Here is a 20,538-nt window from a genome sequence, read left to right as displayed (position 1 = left end):
TTCACTCAAAGGGTTGCAAATCTGTGGAATTCCCAGAATTCCCCACTTCAGAAAATGGTAGATGCTTCATTGTTGAATATATTCAAGACGGAGGTTCAGCGCCAATTGTGATTTTGTTGCAGTCAAAGTCCAAGATGAAATGACCACCTGGAAGTCACTCTCAAATATAGATCAGTTTAATGAGTACATGAGTTAGAAAGGTTGCTGTGAAGCTAATGGAACACTTAGCATACATAACCTAAGAAAAAGTAGGTCATTTGGCCCCTCAAGCCAGCTCCACCATTCAATAAGGTCATGGCTGATCTGATGATGGCCTTAACTCCACTTTCCAGCCTGTCCCTCATAACCATAGATTTCCTTTTTAGTGGCAACCTCTATCTTGACAGGTTGGATGCTGAATTCAGCTGCAACGCAATGTCACCTCTGAAGAATTGCCAACTAATGTGTAATTATTGCAAGTTTGTCAAGTGATGACTTATGACGGAGGCGCACAGTGAATATGTGAAGTGGATAGTTTAAATTTTACTGATGAATTTTTAAAAAAAAAAACTGTCAGGATAAATTAACATTACCATATTTGCTGGATCATATTTTGTTTCTGGGAAAAAAGTCACCTGACACTGCTGTGCACCTTATGGCCTGCACATTCCGTCCAAATATTTCCTTCTAAAATCCTGGTGCATCTTTTGGTCTGACAAATATTGTAATATTCATTGCAACACTACATTATAACTTCTACATTTTGTGAGGGGGAGTAGAGAGATGAGTAAAGTTGAAAGTAATGTTAAACATTAAACTGGTGAGGATGTTTAATATCAGATGCACAAATATATCCTAGTCTCCAAAGTCTCCCTGAACCACAGATTACCTGTTGCTCCATGACCACTCGAGCAATTGCAGCTTGAACAACATTCGTCCGATCCAAGCAATCCATGCAGTTCACCCTGAAGATCCCTTCCTGTTTGCAAATCTCTCCTGCCTGGTCAACCCTGTATTCAATCAAAACAAAGGTTTGCTTTTCCTGTGATCACTCCTACACCTGGTAATGTTAATACCACACCCATCCAAACAGGAACAAAACAACGCCCACTTTTAAGAGTGAAAATACCAGCATTTGCAGGGAATCAATCCTCTGCCAAGCATTCTGCACCAGAAAATTGTGTGGTAACATTCTTTCCACTAGTGGGGAATGCCAACACTTCCTATTTCCACAGTGCAGAGTGAGGGAAACAAGCTGCTGGTTCAAACTTCAGCTTACAAAAAAGGATTTCTTTATTTAACAGTGAAAATTCTGAGTGGGAGTGTTGCTTCAGAGTTGAAAGGCACAAGCCACCCTACAGGGATCTTGTTATCCTTAAAACATATTAGAAGCAGCGTTTTAAGGTGAATAAAAGGCTGAATTTTTTTTGCGTAGTTTGAAGCAGTCTGAGCTAATGGTGAACTGTAAAATTGGACGCTTTTATCAGATCTCTGCTCAGCAGGAAGCTACGGTCACAAGACCTAAAGTAAAGAACAATGTTATCTGTCTGCAGCTCAGCATCACAGCCATCCCTCAATGATGACATTCCAGTTCTATTATGTCAGAGTGGCGCATCCTCATTCACATTACTGATGTCACATGAAGTCCTCCTGCAAAGGGGAGTTCTGTGCAAATGTGCACAATAGTCCAGCATTGGCCATGTCTATTACTTATAAAAAGTCTGACAACGGGCAGATATGCTGATAACTGGATAGATATAACCTCCAGCATTTGGAATTAAAAACGGTATATCCCTCCAAATATTCTATTTGGTACTTGTATATTTGATCAGAACTTCTGCATCGTCAGTTCCACTTTTTTAAAATTTAAAGTGAGTTTGATTAACTTGATTATAGTGCTTAAGTGTATATCGTTAACGTTGCATTCCTACAATTATGCCATTTTAAGATCAGTAGTCATTTGCATATATTCATCACATAAGAGCTAAGAAATTGAACACTTGTATTGAGCACCCAATGGCAGCTCTGGGCACTTCCAGAAGAGGTGTAGCATGAGATAAATATAATAACCTTTTACTAAAATAAATACTTCAATCCTAATCTCAAAAATACTGCTCATTGTTATAATGTAAACTTTTCCATTTACCACCTAGCCTCACCTGAATTAAAACATGCATTTAGACTTTTGTTTGGGTAATTATATGACAGCTACCCACAAAGCTGGTTTGAAACTGCCCAAACTCATTGTACGTAGAATCTTTGTGGATGGAAAAAAAGGAGCTTTTTATCCCATCATTCTGGGCTTGATCTGAACCCAGGTTAAAAGAAAAACACAATTCAGTGTAACACTCTACAAAATTAGATACTTCTTCTTGCAATGTTTCAATTTAAATTTTCCCTGTTGAGCCTTACAGTGCTCACCACTTCCAGACCAAGAGGATTGACAAGAGATGAGCTCCCAGGGCTCTGCTAATTGCAGCATATGCAGGCACAGCTCATACTCACCATCCAATTTACCCATCTAGCCTGCAAAGAGGGGTATAGCACTTCAACAGCCCAATCTTAACTAATGGATTGAGGGTAAAATAATTGACACTTGCAAGCATCGCAATGCTGATCGCTATATTTGCCCTGTCATTGCTATATATATATACAGCTTTATCAACTTTGAAAAATCACAGCTGGGAACACAGTAAGTGGTGCTAAAAACAAGGAATTTTAATGAACTAATGTGACAAAGTAAATAGTTGACTTAGGAAATTCTAGAAGTCTAGGGCAGCTTTGATGACAACTTTAGATCATTACAGATATCCCATAATGTGCTGAGGGTTACAGTCCCTCAACACACCAATAAATGATCATTGATCATATTTTGCAAGTCTAAACAGTGCAAATATTCAAGAGCTTATGTTCAGAATATAGTAGAACGTTTGACAGGCTACAAGTTGGTTTTTGATTTTGTGAACTTTTCGTTATAACAAGGACACTTACTGCTACACAAAATCATGAAAGGTAGTAAATTGAGATACTAACCAGCCCCACTTCATGTCCATGATGATATCAGAGATAGCATCCGTTAGAGTCTGCACATTTTCAAACTTCATTCCCCGACTAGAAAGCAAGTAAGCAGTCACTTTAGTTCTGGTATTTTGACTCAATTTTTAAATAAAAACATCACGACCCATGCGAGATCGTTACTTTCTTGGCTTTTTTTTTAAAAAAAGTGACCTTTCCAGGGAACGGCAATCATGCAAGGCTAACGAAAGGTGCCCTTATTGCAGTCTGATCTCGAAAGACACTCAGAGCACTTCAAAGAAGGGTGGATAGAACGAGCATTGAGCAGTTTTGCAATTGTACAGAAATACATATCTAAGGCACACAGAATTCCAATGTATGCAGCCAGTTCACATTAACTACATTGTATTGAGTTCTCATGGCTCAAAGGTCAATTAAAAAACTAGAAGTTATTATGAAAATGCTGGGAAGGGAGGGAAGGGGGAAGGTAGCTTGTTCATGTTTCCAGCTAGTTAAAATAATGGATTCAAACATTATGCATTCCAGGACATTAATATCTCAATCATTGTAATTCCCCACTACACAGGAAATGCACACATCAACCGACTATGAACAAGCAAAACCGCATTTTGAATTTCAGTAATTCTTCTTTTCAGGCCAAGAAAAAAAAATTTATCTGGTGGCATTACAAACATCTGAAACATGAAAGTTAAGCATTTGTACAGAAACATGGTCCAGTTCATACCATTGGGAATTGAACTCCATGCAGATTTGTGTACAGACTGAACGGCTAAGCCTACAATAGACTCAACCAGTTTAAGGTACCCGACAGGCTCTAATGCAAGCTGTCCCAGGGACTGGCCACTGCTAGCCCCATTGTTGACAACAACAAACCTCTAACAGTCTGAATAGAAGTGTCAGAGATAAGGTAATCATAAAGAAAAAGAGCAGTTCAGTTCCAATGAGGCAAAAGACAACTCAATGGGGTGCCGCAAGATGATAACTAATTCTATTTAATACCTGTCATATTAAAAGATACTAATATTCTAGCCAGCGCTGTTAATTCTCTTCTCCACTGTTACACGCAGCTCTCAGCCACACGAGCTCCACTGATAATCATAGTCCAACTCTTGGCAGTTTCTAGTACTTCACTTTGATAAGTCATTTACCTTAGCTGTACTCATTTACTAAATTCTAAACATTAATGGGTTTATTAGTTTAGGCTACAGAAGGTGTATCCTCTTATCTGACTCTAGCACATTCTCCAATGGGAACAGAAAACAGCTGGCCAATCATTTTACACTGTTACAGGAAGCTGGAGGAAAAGCTCATGCATCTTTGCAATTTCTAACAGGGTCAAAATAAACAGAATCCTAAGGAATTGTTTAATACTGTCACATATGCTACCAAGGGGCATAGATTCAAAATTCAGAAAAAAGGGAAGACAAAGTTTATTTTCAATTATGTCACAGAGGGTGGTAAATGTGCGGAACAGTCTGCTCAAGAAGAGAATATCAGCAAATTCAAGGAGGAGCTAGTTTGAAATTATCATGGAGGCACAAACAATAGGACATATTGAAAAATAAAAACAAAAACAAAAATACCTGGAAAAACTCAGCAGGTCTGGCAGCATCTACGGATAGGAGCACAGTTAACGTTTCGAGTCCGATTGACCTGTTCTGTTCTGTTGAAGGGTCATTCGGACACGAAATGTTAACTGTGCTCCTAACCGCAGATGCTGCCAGACCTGTTGAGTTTTTCCAGGTATTTTTGTTTTTGTTTTGGATTTCCAGCATCTGCAGTTTTTTGCTTTTATATTGAAAAATAAACTTTGGAGCTAGGCCTGATAAATTGCAATCATCTTTTCTAGCCTTGCATTTCTAATGAGGGAATGTATCTAAAAGAATCAATCGTGTCTTATTCCAGTCGTTTAGTTTGGTAGCGTGACTGTCTAAACCAGGCAAACTAAAACCAAAACCACTGATATGAAAATGCAAGCACAAACTTAATTTTAAATGCAGGAGGCTACAATTCTGGCCAGCACTGTTCATTCTCTTCTCCATGAGCACCACTGATAATCATAGTCCAACTCTTGGCAGTTTCTAGTACTTCATTTTGATAGTCATTTACCTTAGCTGTACTCATTTACTAACTTCTAAAACACAAGTAGCCAGAAAGGCCTATTAGATCATTGCTCAGTAACCAAAACATTCCCCCCACCAATCCACGGTTGCTGTGTATAAAAATATTTATATAATATCCTGGTGACTGCTAATCAAAAATGACATCATTCCCATTATGTATTTAGAAATGAAAACAAACATTTTAAAGCCCCCAAGGCCATCCAAAACAATTATTTTTTTCAGATATTCATTTAATCTAGTGTTGGGATGGAAAATTATTTCTAATGTTTAAGGATTACGTGTGCACACAAAACAAACTGCTTTTCCACTATAAATCATTGCCAAAGAGTAAAATGGAAAATATTGCTTTCCACCTCAGCCACTCCCAATCTAAATTCTGGGGCCATACAGCAACATAAATTAAAACCTCATTGAGTGATTAGGCAGCTGTTTAAGCAACAACTGTCTAAATACCAGCTGCTCGGTTGAGTTTCAACTGTAGACATGAACAGACACTGGATTCTAATGGCTCAAGACAAAGACAGATGTCTGATAGTTGGTTTGAATCTCCCCTTCACTTTCCCCTGAATTTAATTCAGTCTGAGCCACGGAAGCACTTCTATTACACTGAAAAATCAGATTTGATGAACAATAATAGGCAAAGACCTCACGTTTGCCTCATTTGCTCATTAATTTTAAGAAAATTAAAATATCAATAATTTTGCTGAAGTAAGATGATGTTTCACATACCAAGAACCAACACACCCAAATCGTAAAAACAGTAAACTAAAGAAAGCCATGGTATTTTAGAATTGAAGAGATTGGATATTCCAACAGGGAAAGAAAGTGACCCGGTATCTAACCGACCACACAGGTAGAGGAAGGGAGGACAAAAATATCATTTATTTGATTTACTTTCATAGGATGATGGAGATTTTAAAAAAACACGGCATGCCTGATAGATGTAGATCACTGTGCACTGTACCACAAGGTGGAGTGAATTGCACAAACATCAACTTCATCATTAGCTGCATTACATCGCACTTAAATCCTTCTTTGAAAAGCCTATTTTAAGCCGGAGGACATCCATGTAAAGACCTTCAATCACAATCCTAGGCTTTGGTTCTTACCAGTGCTCATGGAAGTCAAAGGTCACATATGTAAGGCTCGGGTTATTATAAAGCAGAACTTGTCGAAGGAAGGCATCTCCGATTATTTTCTCCCTCCCAGTCTGATCTACTAGGCTGACAATAACCTATAAAGATCGAACAGAAACTTGAATCAAATGCAAAATAATTCTCAAAATCACTTTCAAAGATTGAAATCCCATTTACTAATCCGCATAATGATTAGCAGGTCAAGACTGTTGGTGGACATAGCTACCTAGGCCAGAAGCTCTGGAATGCCCTCCCTAAATTTCTATACCCCTCTGTCATGCTTTAAGACACTCTTTAAAAACAGTGACCAAATCTTGGATAACCTGTCCTAATATATCCCTATGCGAGTCAATGGATCAGTTATCAGACAAAATTGGACAATGAAGCGTCTTGGGGCATTTTAAAAGGCATTAATGGGAAATTGTTGACATTGATGCTGCTTTGTAACTGAGTGTTGCTTACAGCACACAAGTGAAGCACTAGGACAACACAATTAAAAGACTAATTCAACTATACTACTAACTATTCCAAACATCTCTGGATAAACAGAGTTTCCACATGATAACATGCAATCATCATTTCTGTTTTATGACACTGATATCTATTGATGGTGATGATACTGGATGGAAGATATGCCGTTATGAAGTTTAGTGGCTTTAAACCAAGTCAGTGTTAATGCAGCTGCTAGAGAAGCAATGAAATACTTAATAAACCCTAAGCAAAACAAGGCCATAAACTGGTATGTTTGGGGGGGGGGGGGGTATATTTTTTATATATATGTATGTGTATGTATGTATATATAATAAATATGTATATATAATAAATATATGTATATATAAATATATGTATATATAATAAATATATCACAGCAAGCTGAAGTAACGTAAAACATAAAACCATTAAAAGGTGACAGACATGGATTGTTGATTAAATAGTGTATATATGAACACAGTATAGCACAATATTTTCAGCAAAAGACAAACGTTCAAGGAACTAATTTTAATCAAACTATGAACATTTTTGATATTTTTACACGAAAAAATGTGGCATGCACAACACAGATTGTTTATGAAGATGTATGAAATAAGCATGAAGGACAGTGCAGCATCACGTCAGCGCTTCAATGTGCCCTCATATTTGACAATAGAACATAAGCTCATCTCAGAAATTCCCCATGTGGCAAATTCCTGATCTAAACAAAGGCATCAACAAGGTGTCACTCTTGAACACCTCAATAGCCAATCGAAGAGCAGAGACTGGCAGCCAGGACACTTGCCTGCTGTTTTGATAAGAAAATGGAGCCCAGTTTGGAGTGGGAGGGAAATTATTTGCATATGACTCTAAAGACACATGATAGTCACATTGGGAAACGTCTATAGCTGTGTTGTGGTAATTGTTAGAGGCAATGTTTAAGGATACTTGATAATTGAGATATTACTGTTGCGCTGTTTAAAAAATAAGTCCAAGAATAAAAGGTCTTCAGAAGGATATAATTAGTAAAAGGGTGGCAAGAGGAGGAGTGGGGCTGATTAGAGACCAAAAAGGGGATTTAGACACGGAGGCAGGCAGCATGGCTAAGGTGTTAAATGAATACTTTGCATCCGTCTTTACCAAGGAAGATGCTGCTGCCCAAGTCATGGTGAAAGAGCAGGTAGTTCAGACACGGAGCATTTAAAATGGTTAAGCAGGTGGTATTGGATAAGCTGTCTGTACTGCAAGTTGGTAGGGCATCAGCACTGGATGAGATGCATCCAAGGATACTGAGGGAAGTGGGTGCGGAAATTACAGAAGCACCAGCCATAATTTTTCAATCTTCCCTACACTTTGTAGTGCCAGAGGAAAAGGAAATTGCAATTTCTTGTTTTATTTGTTCATGGGATGTGGGAGTCACTGGATTGGCCCGCATTTATTGCCCATTCCCAATTGCCCTTCTTCAGCATTTAAGATTGCTGTGGGTCTGGAGTCACATGTAGGCCAGACCCACAGCATAAGGACAGATTTCTTTCCCTAAAGGGTATGAGGGAGCCAGATGAGTTTTTACGACAATCGACAATGGCTTTATGGTCATTAGACTTTTTAATTCCACCATCTGCCATGGTGCGATGTGAGCTCTAGTCGCCAGAGTATTAACTTGGGTGCCTGAATACCCAGTCCAGTGACATTACCAATACGCCACTGCCTCCCCTTAATATTACATCCTTCTTCAAAAAGGAGTGTAAAGATAAGCTCAGGAACTATAGGCAAGTCAGCATTACCCTCATCAACCCTTTCTGTTAACTGATCAAAAAGCAAAGTCAGACAAGTCAGTTTAATCCGGGTGGTGCGGAAGCTTTTAGAATCAATAATTCAGGACAAAATTAATAGTCACTTGGGCAAATGCAGGTTAATTATAGAAAGCCAGCATGAATTTGTCAAGGCCAAATCATCTTAAATTAACTTGGAGCTTTTTGATCAGTTAACAGAAAGGGTTGATGAGGGTAATGCTGTTGATGTGGTATACATGGACTTCCAAAAGGCATTCGATAAGGTGCCGTACAGACTTGTGAGCAAAGTTAGAGCTCATGGAATAAAAGGGACAATAGCAACATGGATATGAAATTGGCTGAGTGACAGGAAACAGCAGCGGTGAACAGCTGTTTTTCAGACTAGAAAAAATTTTAATGGAGTCCCCCAAAGGGTCATTGTTGGGACTCCCACTCTGATTAATAATGACCTTGACTTTGGTGTACAGAGCACAATTTCAAAATTTGCCAATGATGCGAAACTAGGAAGTATTGTGAACCATAAGGAGGATAGTGTAGAACTTCAAAAGGATATAGACAGGTTGGTGGAATGGGTAGACAAGTGGCAGATGAAATTTAATGTGAAGAAGTGGGAAGTGATTCATTAAGGTTGAAAGAATATGGAGACACAATATAAAACAAAGGGTAGACAATATAAAACAAAGGGTACAAGTCTAAAGCGGGTGCAGGAGCAGAGGGACCTGGGTGTATACGCGCATAACTTGAAGGTTGCAGGAGAGAACGATTAATAAAGCATACAGCATCCTGGGCTTAGCAATAGGCACATAGAGTTAAAAAGCAAGGAAGTTATGATATACCTGTATAAAACACTGGTTCAGCCTCAACTGGAGTAATGTGTCCAGTTCTGGGCACCACACTTTAGCAAGGATGTGAAGGCTTTAGAGGGTGCAGGAAAGATTCACAAGCATGGTTCCAGGGATAAGGAACTTCAGTTATGTAGAAAGGTCAAAGAAGTTGGGGCTCTTCTCTTTGGAGAAGGTTGAGAGGAAATTTGATAGGGGTGTTCAAAATAATAAGGGTTTGGACAGACTAGATAGGGAGAAATTGTTCTATTGATGGAAGGATCAAGAACCGGGGGCACAGATTTAAGGTAACTGGCAAAAGCAGCAATGGCGACATGAGGAAAAACCTTTTTATGCCGTTAGGATCTGGACTCTATTGCCTGACAGTGTGGTGGAGGCAGGGTCAATTGAGGCTTTCAAAAGCTTACTGGATCAATCATTATCTGCAAAGGAAAAAAAATGCAGGGCTCGGGGGAAAAAGGCAGGGGAGCAGTACTGGCTGAATTGCCCCTTCTGAGGGCCAACGCAGACCCAACGGGCTAAATGGCTTCCTTCTGTGCTGTACCCATTCATATATCATAAAATAGAACTATGGAAATGCATAAAGATCAGAGCATACATTAAAAATTTCATATACCAAAACATACAAGTTAAAACAAAACCTACAGTCTAAAAATTGATGAGTTTGAATTGGATGGATCTGGGGATTGCTCAGTACACTACTGACCAGAAATCCTATGAGTTCCATCAATACTATGGGGATGGGGATGGGGCAGGGGGGAGTGTGTGTGTGTGTGTGTGTGTGTGTTTAAGAAAACCAAGAAACTCACCTGTCTCTTATAAATTTTCAGCTGTTCCTCAAAGTGTGCTGCAAATTTGCTGGTCGTCTCCTCCTCAGCTGCACAAATCAAACCATCTTAATTACCAAAAAAGACAGACACTGGACCAGTCTTTTGACTTCAAAGAACTGGAAAAAGTGAAAGGCACTACACCTTCTATCTGCAGGGAAGGGTAATTCAGAAAATTTTAAAAATAATTTAAGACAACTTTTACAGCAACATTCCTGACAATTTCTTTACCTATGGTAGAAACATATCATTTGGAAGCATAGCCCTGATCTTCCCATGTACAGCTGTGCTGCACCAATACACACCGCGTAGCGAATAGAAAGAATTGATTTCAAATATCTACTTGTTGGCATAGTACCTACTTCTCAGATTGAACATAATGACACTACTCCATGTACTAATTGTTCCTCCACAGTGAGCACTCAACCATGACTGGGCTGGGGTGGGGGTTTGGGAGTGGAAGCAGCACAGGCCAAATTCTTGGAGCAGACCACCTGACCCCTCAATCTCCGGAAATATTTAGACGTCAAGGGGAGGTGATGAAAAGCAGTTTGGTGTTGGAGTTATGGACAGGGTTACCTTTTTTTTTAAAAAAGAGACAGTAAAATGGCTCGAAAACACATTGTTGTGCATTGACATAAACAGAATAGGTTTACAAACAAGCCCACATTAAGCAGGTTTACAATAGGACAGCAAATTAAGCAGCATTCTGGTGCCGAGAACTATGACAACAAATTATGTGGGGCGAAACAAAAATTGCAAAATAGACAAGAGTGACATTTTCTCAGTTAAAATCTCTGCTCCCTCCAAGGTTTGTGCATCCAGTCTGTCAGCAAGTGAGATTTTAATAATCGCCTGTGGGGAGTTTTGTCAGTGCTCACTTAGGAGCTGCTCAATGGGGCATTTCACCAACTGACAGCTCCGTCTGTCCTGACTCTCTACATCTTCGGCCAGCTGCTCCTACAAAATGAGGTAAGCAATGGGAGCAGTGGAGTCAGAGGCCTGTGCTCAGCACCTCTTGGGTATAAGCAGCAGCTATTAAAGAGAGGACGAGCCTTTTGTTACTGCTCCCCCACAAGCTATCATAATTTGCTCAGAACATAAAACTGATGAATGCTTTCTTTCAAGCAGCTCAAATCCGAAACTCTGCAAAAGGCTTTCACCTTTTGTGTCTCCCAGGTCAGCCATCAAAACAATATTTACTAAAATTTTTTTAAGCACTTCTTGAAACTTTATCTTTTATTACAGAATTATGACAGAATTCAAAGCTACAGAACCTCACAATACATTAACAGCTGCTGCGGTTTGATGGTTTTAGAATTTAAGGGTAACCAGTGGCCCATCTCATTTACACATGCTGAGCTTTTCATTCAGTTATCAATATTTGACTCGAGTCTCAATTCTGGAGAAGTTTTCCACGAGTAATGGGTAGTACCAAAATCCATATGGTACCAATGATGTTTAATCAGCTACTGTAGAATTGCCAAGTTGAAGAGAACACTTGCTTTAGGGTATTTGGCCAGCCAGCCAGACATACCAAACCAAGCAGCAGTGTACATGGTTTGGCAGAAGCAAGACACCAGCAAAACAAGTCATAAGAGCTACAAAAATATTCACAAACTCTGTACTTGTACAAGAGTGCTTTCAGGAAATGTCAGGGAAGGCATGAGAGAGATGGTGGCAGTGCACATTATTGCTCGAAAGTTTTTCCAAGGTTATTCAGCTAGCTTTAGAGGTCCTAACAGACGTTGTAAATAGAGGGAACAGCAGCGCAGCACATGTAAGGTGCATTAGTCTGAGGGAAGTCTTCAATAAAAGGTAGCACGTAGAAGATAAATGGTCAAGGGGTATGTAATACGAATGCAAAATGGGCAAACTGCATTAAAAATTGATTATAAAAGGAAAACAGACAGGAGGACTTAAGGGTAGTTTTTCAAGAGGTTAGCTATGTGTGATGGCGTCAGAAGACCAAAGGACACTACGAAGAGATTGCTGATAACATGGGCAAATAAGTGAAAAATTGCAGATGGTGTCAGTACCTATAAAGTGATATGTTTTGATTAAAAGAAAACTAATTATACTCGAGTGCAAGTAGGCGCAATGCTGTAGAAAAGCAGAGGGATTTGGAGGCTAAAGGTCACAGGATATTAAAGGTGGCATCTCAGGCTGATGAAGCTGTCAAGAAAACGCTAATAGAATTCTACATTTTATCATGAGGTATAAGATGTAAAAAATCAACAGACAATAAGAGTACAACATGCAATATTGTCAACCACACTATAGAAAGGATCTAGAGGCTTTAGAGAGGGTACAACACAGATTCACTAGGATGCATCCTGAAACGAGGGAATACAAGTACAAAAGTAGACTTGGAAACCTGGGTTTTCTTCATTAGGTAAAAAGAGATTATGAAGAGATATAATAGGATGGGACAGGGTAAATGGAGATAGACTGATTAATAGTGGAGGAGCAAAAAATTAAGGGTCCTAGATACGAAATGAAATGAAGGTTTAGGACAGAGGTGGTGTAAATAAATTTCAGATTTAATTGCTGAGGCAAAACTATGTCCGTATTTAAGATTAAACAAGCTGTGGCTCAGTTAGTAGCACTCTTGCCTCCAAATCAGAAAGTTCTGAATTCAAGTCCCACTTCAAAAGTGGAGCACAAAAAAAATCAGCTGATACTCTGGTGCCATAGTGAGGCAATGCTGCACTGTGGGAGGTGCCGTCCTTTGGATGAGGCATTAAACCAAGGCCCTGCCTGTCCTCTCGGGTGCATATAAAAGATCCCATGGCACTATGCTGAAAAGTCGGGGAGTTGTATCCCATGCCCTGGCCAATATTTATCCCTCAATCAGCATTACTTTAAAAAAATTATCTACTTGCTATCTTTAACGCTGTTAGTGGGAGCTTGTACAAATTTGGCTGCCATATTTTCTACATTATAACAGACTAAATAACTTCATTGGCTGTAAAGCACTTAAGACATCCAGTGGTTGTAAACAGCGCTACAAGTCTTATTTTCCTAATTCGATAGGTGGAAGGAGAAAAAAAGTAGTTGGTGGAACATGGGAACAGGTTGGGTAAATTTAATTAGAACTACTTACTTGCATAAAAGGTTATAAATGGTGGCACAGATTGGTGGAGCCAAATTGCCTATCCCATATTGTCCTTAAGAACATACAAAATAGGAGTAGGCCATTCAGCCCCTCAAGCTTGCTCTGCCATTCAATAAGGTCATGGCTGATCTGTTTGTGTTGTGAATTCCACATTCCCATCTATATCCAAAAACCTTCGATTTCCTTGCCAAACAATAATCTAGCTCTGCCTTAAAAATATTCAATGACCCCGCCTCCACCACCTTCTGAGGCAGAGAGTTCAAAGTCATACAACCCTCAAAAAAATTTCTCCTCATCTGTCCTATAAGGGCTACACCTAATTTTAAAACAGTGCTCCCTCGTCCATGTCCACCTTGTCAAGGGTGTTCAGGATCTTTTTACACTTCAATCACTCTTCTAAACTACAGCTAAAACAAGCCCAATTTGTCCAACCTTTCCTAATAAGACAACCTGCTCATTCAGGTATCAATCTAGTAAACCTCCTCTGAAGTGCCTCTAATGCATTCACATTCTTCCTTAGATAAGGAGACCAAAACTGCACAAGAAATGTGGTCTCACCAACGTCCTGTATAATTGAAGCATAACATTCTTACTTTTACGTTCCAATCCTCTCGTGATAATGGATAGCATTCCATTAGCCTTAATGACTTGCTGTACCTGCTTACTAACTTTTTGTGATTCATGCACTAGAACACCTCTGTGCCTCAGAATTCTGCAGTCGTTCTCCATTTAAGTAATACTCTGCTTTTTTATTCTTCCTGCCAAAGTGAACAACTCCACATTTCCCATATTATACTCCACCTGCTAGATTTTTGCCCACTCATCATCCTCTCTATATCAGTCTGCATGCAACCTCAAGTCCTCTTCACAACACTTTCCTACCTTTCTATGTGCTATAGCACATTCAAGCTTCTGTCACTGATAGTCAATTGGAAGGTGCAATTTCAGAGACCGTATTACCTTACCTTACTCCACACTGTCTGGTATTCATTACAAGGCATTAAAACTATGCCAAATACTGCAAACCCAGGTAAATTTGATTAACACTAGTCTGGTGAAAGTAAGGTGGCTAGTAATGGTGTCTGATTCCCATCTAAAAATGAGCTAAGGGATACAGGAGATAACAAACCCAATTGTACAAACGACACTGAAATAAGCACCAATGAAACTGGATGCTAATAAAATGATAGATACATTTGGTTTTTCCACATGTTGTAGTTCAGCAAGTGGAATCCATCCAATATAATTATCTCTCATATATAAAGGGAACGATATAGGAATCATGTTAATCATTCTATGATCCAGTTTACAAAATAAATTGATTCCTTCAGTGACTGTAGCACTGCTCTGTTAAACAGTTCCAATTTGCTGGACTCTAAAGACATCAAGGGATATGAGGAGAGTGCAGGAGTATGGTGTTGAGATGGAGGATCAGCCACGCTCATATTGAATGGTGCAGCAGGCTCAAAGGGCCGAATGACCCACTCCTGCTCCTATTTTTTTATATTTCTATGCTATCACTTGAAGTGCAGAGATCCACATTTTCACTTACGTTTGTCCAACCGTGGCCGAGGATTATACCGATAGCCAATCTGACTCCAAAACACCGGTACGGATCCACGCGCAAGAACAAATGAGAGCGTGTGGCTGTGGACGTGGATTAACTGCTCGGTCTCGACGTAATTCGCCACATTCCCATTTTCATCCACGCCACGGCGTTTGTAACGCATACCTGCAGGGATTCAAAGAAGACTCATGATAGGAGTTGGCTGAGCTTTATTCATAACCCACAAGCACATGAATTCCAGTAGATGTTCTATGCTGACCTGTGTCATATCATAGCCACAAGTGCCTAGAAAAAAAAGTTAAAATTCGGCAATTAAACTTGCAATTATTACAATGCAGCCATTTTTCTCCAAGGATATTAGTATAAACAACTATATCTATCCTGATCACCACTGCCACGCTAAATTAAGCTCCTATCTCTCTGATGTGCATAATACTGACATTACGGTACCTCAAGCAATGTCAGTGAGTAATTCATACTTTGACATCTGAACCCCCTTGATGAGATTAATCTTTTGTAAAGTGAATTGTTGTCCTGCATCCAATGTTCTACCAACAATCCTTTTGAACCAAAGCGCTTGTTCAGAATCACACCCAAAATCTCTTAGCTGATGTCATTATTCCTTTATGTTAAAGAAAAATCTCCAATTACAATGTTCAATGTTAAGTAACCTAGAAAAAAATTGGCTCTGGATTAGAGAGATCAACACAGTGCAAATGTTGGGCTTCATACTGGTTCTAATTTACATTAATGAGCTGAAACCAGTCAGATTCACAAAAATGAGGAACATTATGCCTTGGGAATGAATCCAAGAGCTTCTAACTCGGGTGCAAGGGTCCCACTGAACCAGGATAGCATTTCAAGAGAGAACTGGATAAGTACAGGATAGGAAAGGAATAATGATGATCTTGCTGCTAAGCTGGGTTCAAGTGATGACTAAGCAGCAGTAACAGCAGTAAGGCACAGAGCTCCAGGAACACTGAACTTCATGGTTAGAGTGCCTGATCCAGAAGTGCCATCATCTGAGATTCATAGGGAGGAGCCGCACAGGCAGATGTCTAAACCCAGAAGTAGCGATGCTAAACATGCCGTTAGATAAAATGCAATTTGCCCTCACAAACAGCAGATTTAGCTTCTCTTCCTCCTTTGGGTGCAGAGGCATAGCTTCAAATATGAAATTCCTGCAAACATTACCTCGTTGCAATTTCAGACCTTCCAATACTCTAATTTCAGCACAATCTCCTGGCTGATGAAAGCTCACCATCAATATTTAGTTTATCTGTATAACTTGTTTCAAACAGAATGCATGGGGCTGTGATGGTTTTGATGGGGGATGGGGGTGCTAGAACTGAAATAAAATCTGACTGGCAGCCAATTTGCCTGTAACTCGAGCCTTCATCACATAGCTGTGCTTCCTTTGCCACAAACAATACTCTTCAAGAATTACAAATTTTAGGATGAATGAACAGGAAGCTGCATTTGAGACTGTTGAACAAAAATTCAAATGAAGTGCCCTCAAATGAACTAATTGTAATTTATTCTGTGCTTTGATTTAAATTCCCCGCATTTCAAATCACATTAAAACACCAAAGAATAACCTTATTACATTCATCCCATACCATCAGCACTTACCGCTGAAAAGAAAGCGGAAGTTATTGTTAAGGTTATTAAGTCTATTAATGCCAGGCAGCTACAAAGTGCCCCATCGCAAAATAAGGAGCCGATCCTCAAACTTCCGTTGAGCTTCATGATAACACTGTAGGTGGCCGAAGATAGAAATGTCAGGGTGGGAGCAAGATGAGAAAATTGAAGTGGCAAGTAACAAAGAGTTTGTAGTCCCAAAAAGCTGAATTTTCTGTTTTCACAGGTGCATGTTTCAAAATTGGCTGCTGTTTTCTTCAATGACAGTGACAACACGTGGACTAGCTGATAAGTCCAATGCACAGCCTGTAGATGCTGCCAAATTGGTGCAGGTGGCGCTTGAAGGGTAGATGGGCTGTTTGGAGGTTTGTGCCTAAGGATGTGCTAAATCACAAGTGAGAGTTCTTTCTTCTCCACCTTTTTTTTTGAATAAAATTCTTTCATGGGATATGGGCGTTGCTAGCAAGGCCAATATGCATTGCCCACCCCGAATTGCCCTCGAGATGGCGTTGGTGAACTGACTTCTTGAAATGCTGCAGTGGTTCTGGTGTAGGTATACCTACAGTGCTATCCCACTCCCAGCGGGAGTTTTAGAAAGAATAAAAGGCAGCCTTGCATTTGTATAGCACTTTTCACAGCCATCAGACATCTCAAAATCGTTTTACAGCCAAATGAAGCACTTTTTTGGGAAGTGTAGTCATTGTTGTAATGTTGGAAACATGGCAGTTACTTAGCGCAGAGTAAGTTTCCACAAACAGCAATGTGATAATGACCAGACATTTCAGTTTTTCTGCTGTTAATTGAGGCATAAATATTGGCTAGGACTCATGGGACAACTCCCCTGCTCTTCTTCGAAGCAGTGCATGGGATCTTTTCCATCCACCCGAGCAAGCAGATAGAGCCTCCATTTAATCTCTTACTCAAAAGAGAGAACTCCGGCAGTGCAGTGCTCCCTCAGTACTGCACTGGAGTGTTAAGGTGAAAAAATGCCTAGCACAGGCCTTTCAGCACAATATTTTAAAATTGTATCTTCTATACATTTTCACTCCTCCCCAAAAATACTGACGCTGTCATACCAGAAACCAAGTGAAATTCACTGTGTAAAGTACTTTGAGAATATGACATTGAGGGACTACATAAATAGAAATCTAAAGTGACAAATATTCACACAGCACTATTCCCAGCATATAAACAGGAACAAATTGTCTTCTTACAAAAAAAGCTCAATTCCAACCAGTCATGAGAAGATATAAAATTATAAAAGCAAGATCCTGTGGATACTGGAAATCTGGAATAAAAATAAACAATGGAAAATATTCTGCAGGTCTTTCTGGTAGTATCTGTGCAGAGAGAAACATATAACATGTTAATGACTAGAATCCAGATGAAATTCATGGACCTAAAGCATTAGCACACTTTCCACAGATGTTGCCTGACCTGCGAGCTCTGAAGATTAGTTGAATCAAAGCCAAAGAAATGTAGAAATTTACAGTTAAGCAGGAGGCCTCTTGGCCTATCATACCCGTACTATTTGGTAGCGTAAGCCAGAACTGATTCCACCATGCTGCTCCCTTCCCTTAGCCTCATCTCTTGATATCTTCAGCTTCTATTGCCATGGGATGTTCCATTTATTAGGATTTTACATTCCCAGCATCAATGCAGCAACACTGGAGGTAAAGTACATTGAAGCAAGTGGTGTCCACTGCAGCTGCAAACAATATGATTGCTGACAGACCAAGTGGCTGAAGCTCCTCCACAGACTAGTGAGTTCTGATATAATTGTTGTTGCAGACAGTTCCCAGAAACAAAAACGGCATAATTGCACACTATAAATGTATTTCAGGTCTCTCAGAGCTACATGACATGAGTCAGTGACAATAAACACTACATTCCCAGTCTACAGTGACAGCGACATGGACCCATCAAAACGTAAATCTAGAAATCTGCCATAAGGTCCAAGACCCCATTCCCTGAAAACAGAGCGGCCATCCTAAATCTGTGGAAACTATTGTCAACATGGTCATTATGCAAAGCCTAACCTTCAATAAAGATTCATTTGCTAAAGTAAATAACACACTCCTCGATTCAGAGTGCTTCATTGGAAGTTATTTCAGATTTCAAGCATCATGTTTACTGTTATCAGTTGTTGGCTCCCACTGAGCAAGTTTTAAGGAGCTATTGGCTTCAAGACAGCTGCTTGGATACTTTTTTATTTTGAAGTACCCTTTTTAAATTGGGATATTCTAACCATCTTCCTAGCGTCTGGAGAAAGTTTGTTCCATCAGCAAGAGCAGTGCTTTTGGTTGCTGACAATACCACTTCACATACATGTAGAGATTCACTCTGCAGCAACATGTCACCTGTACTGGGCATGACAGTAGCATGTCATAATGAACTTTTGAGTCAATACTTTTAAAAATCGGACACAAAAAGCTGTTAAGATAAAAACAAAAAACTGCGGATGCTGGAAATCCAAAACAAAAACAGAATTACCTGGAAAAACTCAGCAGGTCTGGCAGCATCCACCCTCACGCCTTCTCTTCCCTCCCAGGAACATGATAGGGTCCCCCTTGTCCTCACTTATCACCCCACCAGCCTCCGCATTCAAAGGATCATCCTCCGCCATTTCCGCCAACTCCAGCATGATGCCACACCAAACACATCTTCCCTTCGCCCCCACTGTCGGCATTCCATAGGGATTGTTCCCTCCGGGACACCCTGGTCCACTCCTCCATCACCTCCTACTCCTCAACCCCCACCTATGGCAACACCCATGCCCACGCAAAAGATGTAACACCTGCTCCTTCACTTCCTTGCTCCTCACCGTCCAAGGGCCCAAACACTCCTTTCAAGTGAAGCAACATTTTACTTGCATTTCCCCCAACTTAGTGAACTGCATTCGTTGCTCCCAATGCGGTCTCCTCCACATTGGAGAGACCAAACGTAAACTGGGCGTCCGCTTTGCAGAACACCTGCGGTCTGTCCGCAAGAATAACCCAAACCTCCCTGTGGCTTGCCATTTCAACACTCCACCCTGCTCTCTTGCCCACATGTCTGTCTTTGGCTTGCTGCATTGTTCCAGTGAAGCCCAACGCAAACTGGAGGAACAACACCTCATCTTCCGACTAGGCACTTTACAGCCTTCCGGACTGAATATTGAATTCAACAACTTTAGGTCTTGAGCTCCCTTCTCCATCCCCACCCCCTTTCTGTTTCTTCCCCCTTCCTTTTGTTTTTTTTCCAATAAATTATATAGATTTTTCTTTTTCCCATCTATTTCCATTATTTTTAAATATTTTAAAATTTTTTATGCTCCCCCCACCCCCACTAGAGCTATACCTTGAGTGCCCTACCATCCATTCTTAATTAGCACAATCGTTTAGATAATATCACCAACTTCGACACCTATGTGTTATTTTGTTCTGTTGTCTGTGACATCTTTTGATGATCTGCCTCATCACTGCTTGTTTGTCCCTACAACCACACCACCCCCTCCACTTCTTCCCCCACCCACACCCCCCCCCCCAAAACCCACCTTAAACCAACTTATATTTCACACCTTCCTTATTCACCTAGTTCTGTTGAAGGGTCATGAGGACTCGAAACGTCAACTTTCCTCTTCTCCGCCGATGCTACCAGACCTGCTGAGTTTTTCCAGGTAATTCTGTTTTTGTTTAAGCTGTTAAGATAACTGCCCCAATCATGTGACTTTGGCAAATGGACTACAGACAGTATGAAGTCTCTGGCAAATACTTAATTAAATATGGGCACAGGGCAGGGTGCCTTACAGCCATTTGTGGAATTCATATATCTCATTGTTTAAGGATGGGCAAAGACCTAAAGATTACAGAGTTCTCTAGCTGCCTGTCTCCACGTTTCATATTGGACAAAAAAAAAGATCGAAACTAAATGGCCACTATCAACTTCTCATTGTGCCACAATGGCTTCCTCCATCCAAACTAGACTAGGCGGGGCTGAAGTGTTAACCCAGCAGTCATGTGATCA

The 20,538-nt window shown here is 40.2% G+C and overlaps 1 protein-coding gene across 6 annotated transcripts in view; it reads right to left on the bottom strand.

The window, feature by feature from the left end:
• The window catches only part of inpp5f (inositol polyphosphate-5-phosphatase F), a 222,273-nt gene that overhangs the window by 32,756 nt on the left and 168,979 nt on the right, over positions 1-20,538 (bottom strand). For 4 of the 6 annotated variants that reach the window (XM_041209889.1, XM_041209890.1, XM_041209892.1 and 1 more), the window contains 5 exons: positions 14,878-15,057; positions 10,190-10,257; positions 6,248-6,372; positions 3,013-3,090; positions 869-989 (listed from right to left, as the gene is read on the bottom strand). In XM_041209889.1, coding sequence (XP_041065823.1) covers positions 869-989; positions 3,013-3,090; positions 6,248-6,372; positions 10,190-10,257; positions 14,878-15,057 — 572 coding nt within the window. Of the gene's footprint in view, positions 1-868; positions 990-3,012; positions 3,091-6,247; positions 6,373-10,189; positions 10,258-14,877; positions 15,058-20,538 lie in introns of those variants that run through there. The other 2 variants (XM_041209894.1, XM_041209893.1) reach the window with 2 other exon arrangements.

This window comes from Carcharodon carcharias, chromosome 17, assembly GCF_017639515.1.
Source record: "Carcharodon carcharias isolate sCarCar2 chromosome 17, sCarCar2.pri, whole genome shotgun sequence".
NCBI classification, from domain to species: domain Eukaryota; kingdom Metazoa; phylum Chordata; class Chondrichthyes; order Lamniformes; family Lamnidae; genus Carcharodon; species Carcharodon carcharias.
Note: the sequence above shows the minus strand (reverse complement) of the source record. Positions and strands in the feature narration are given on the sequence as shown.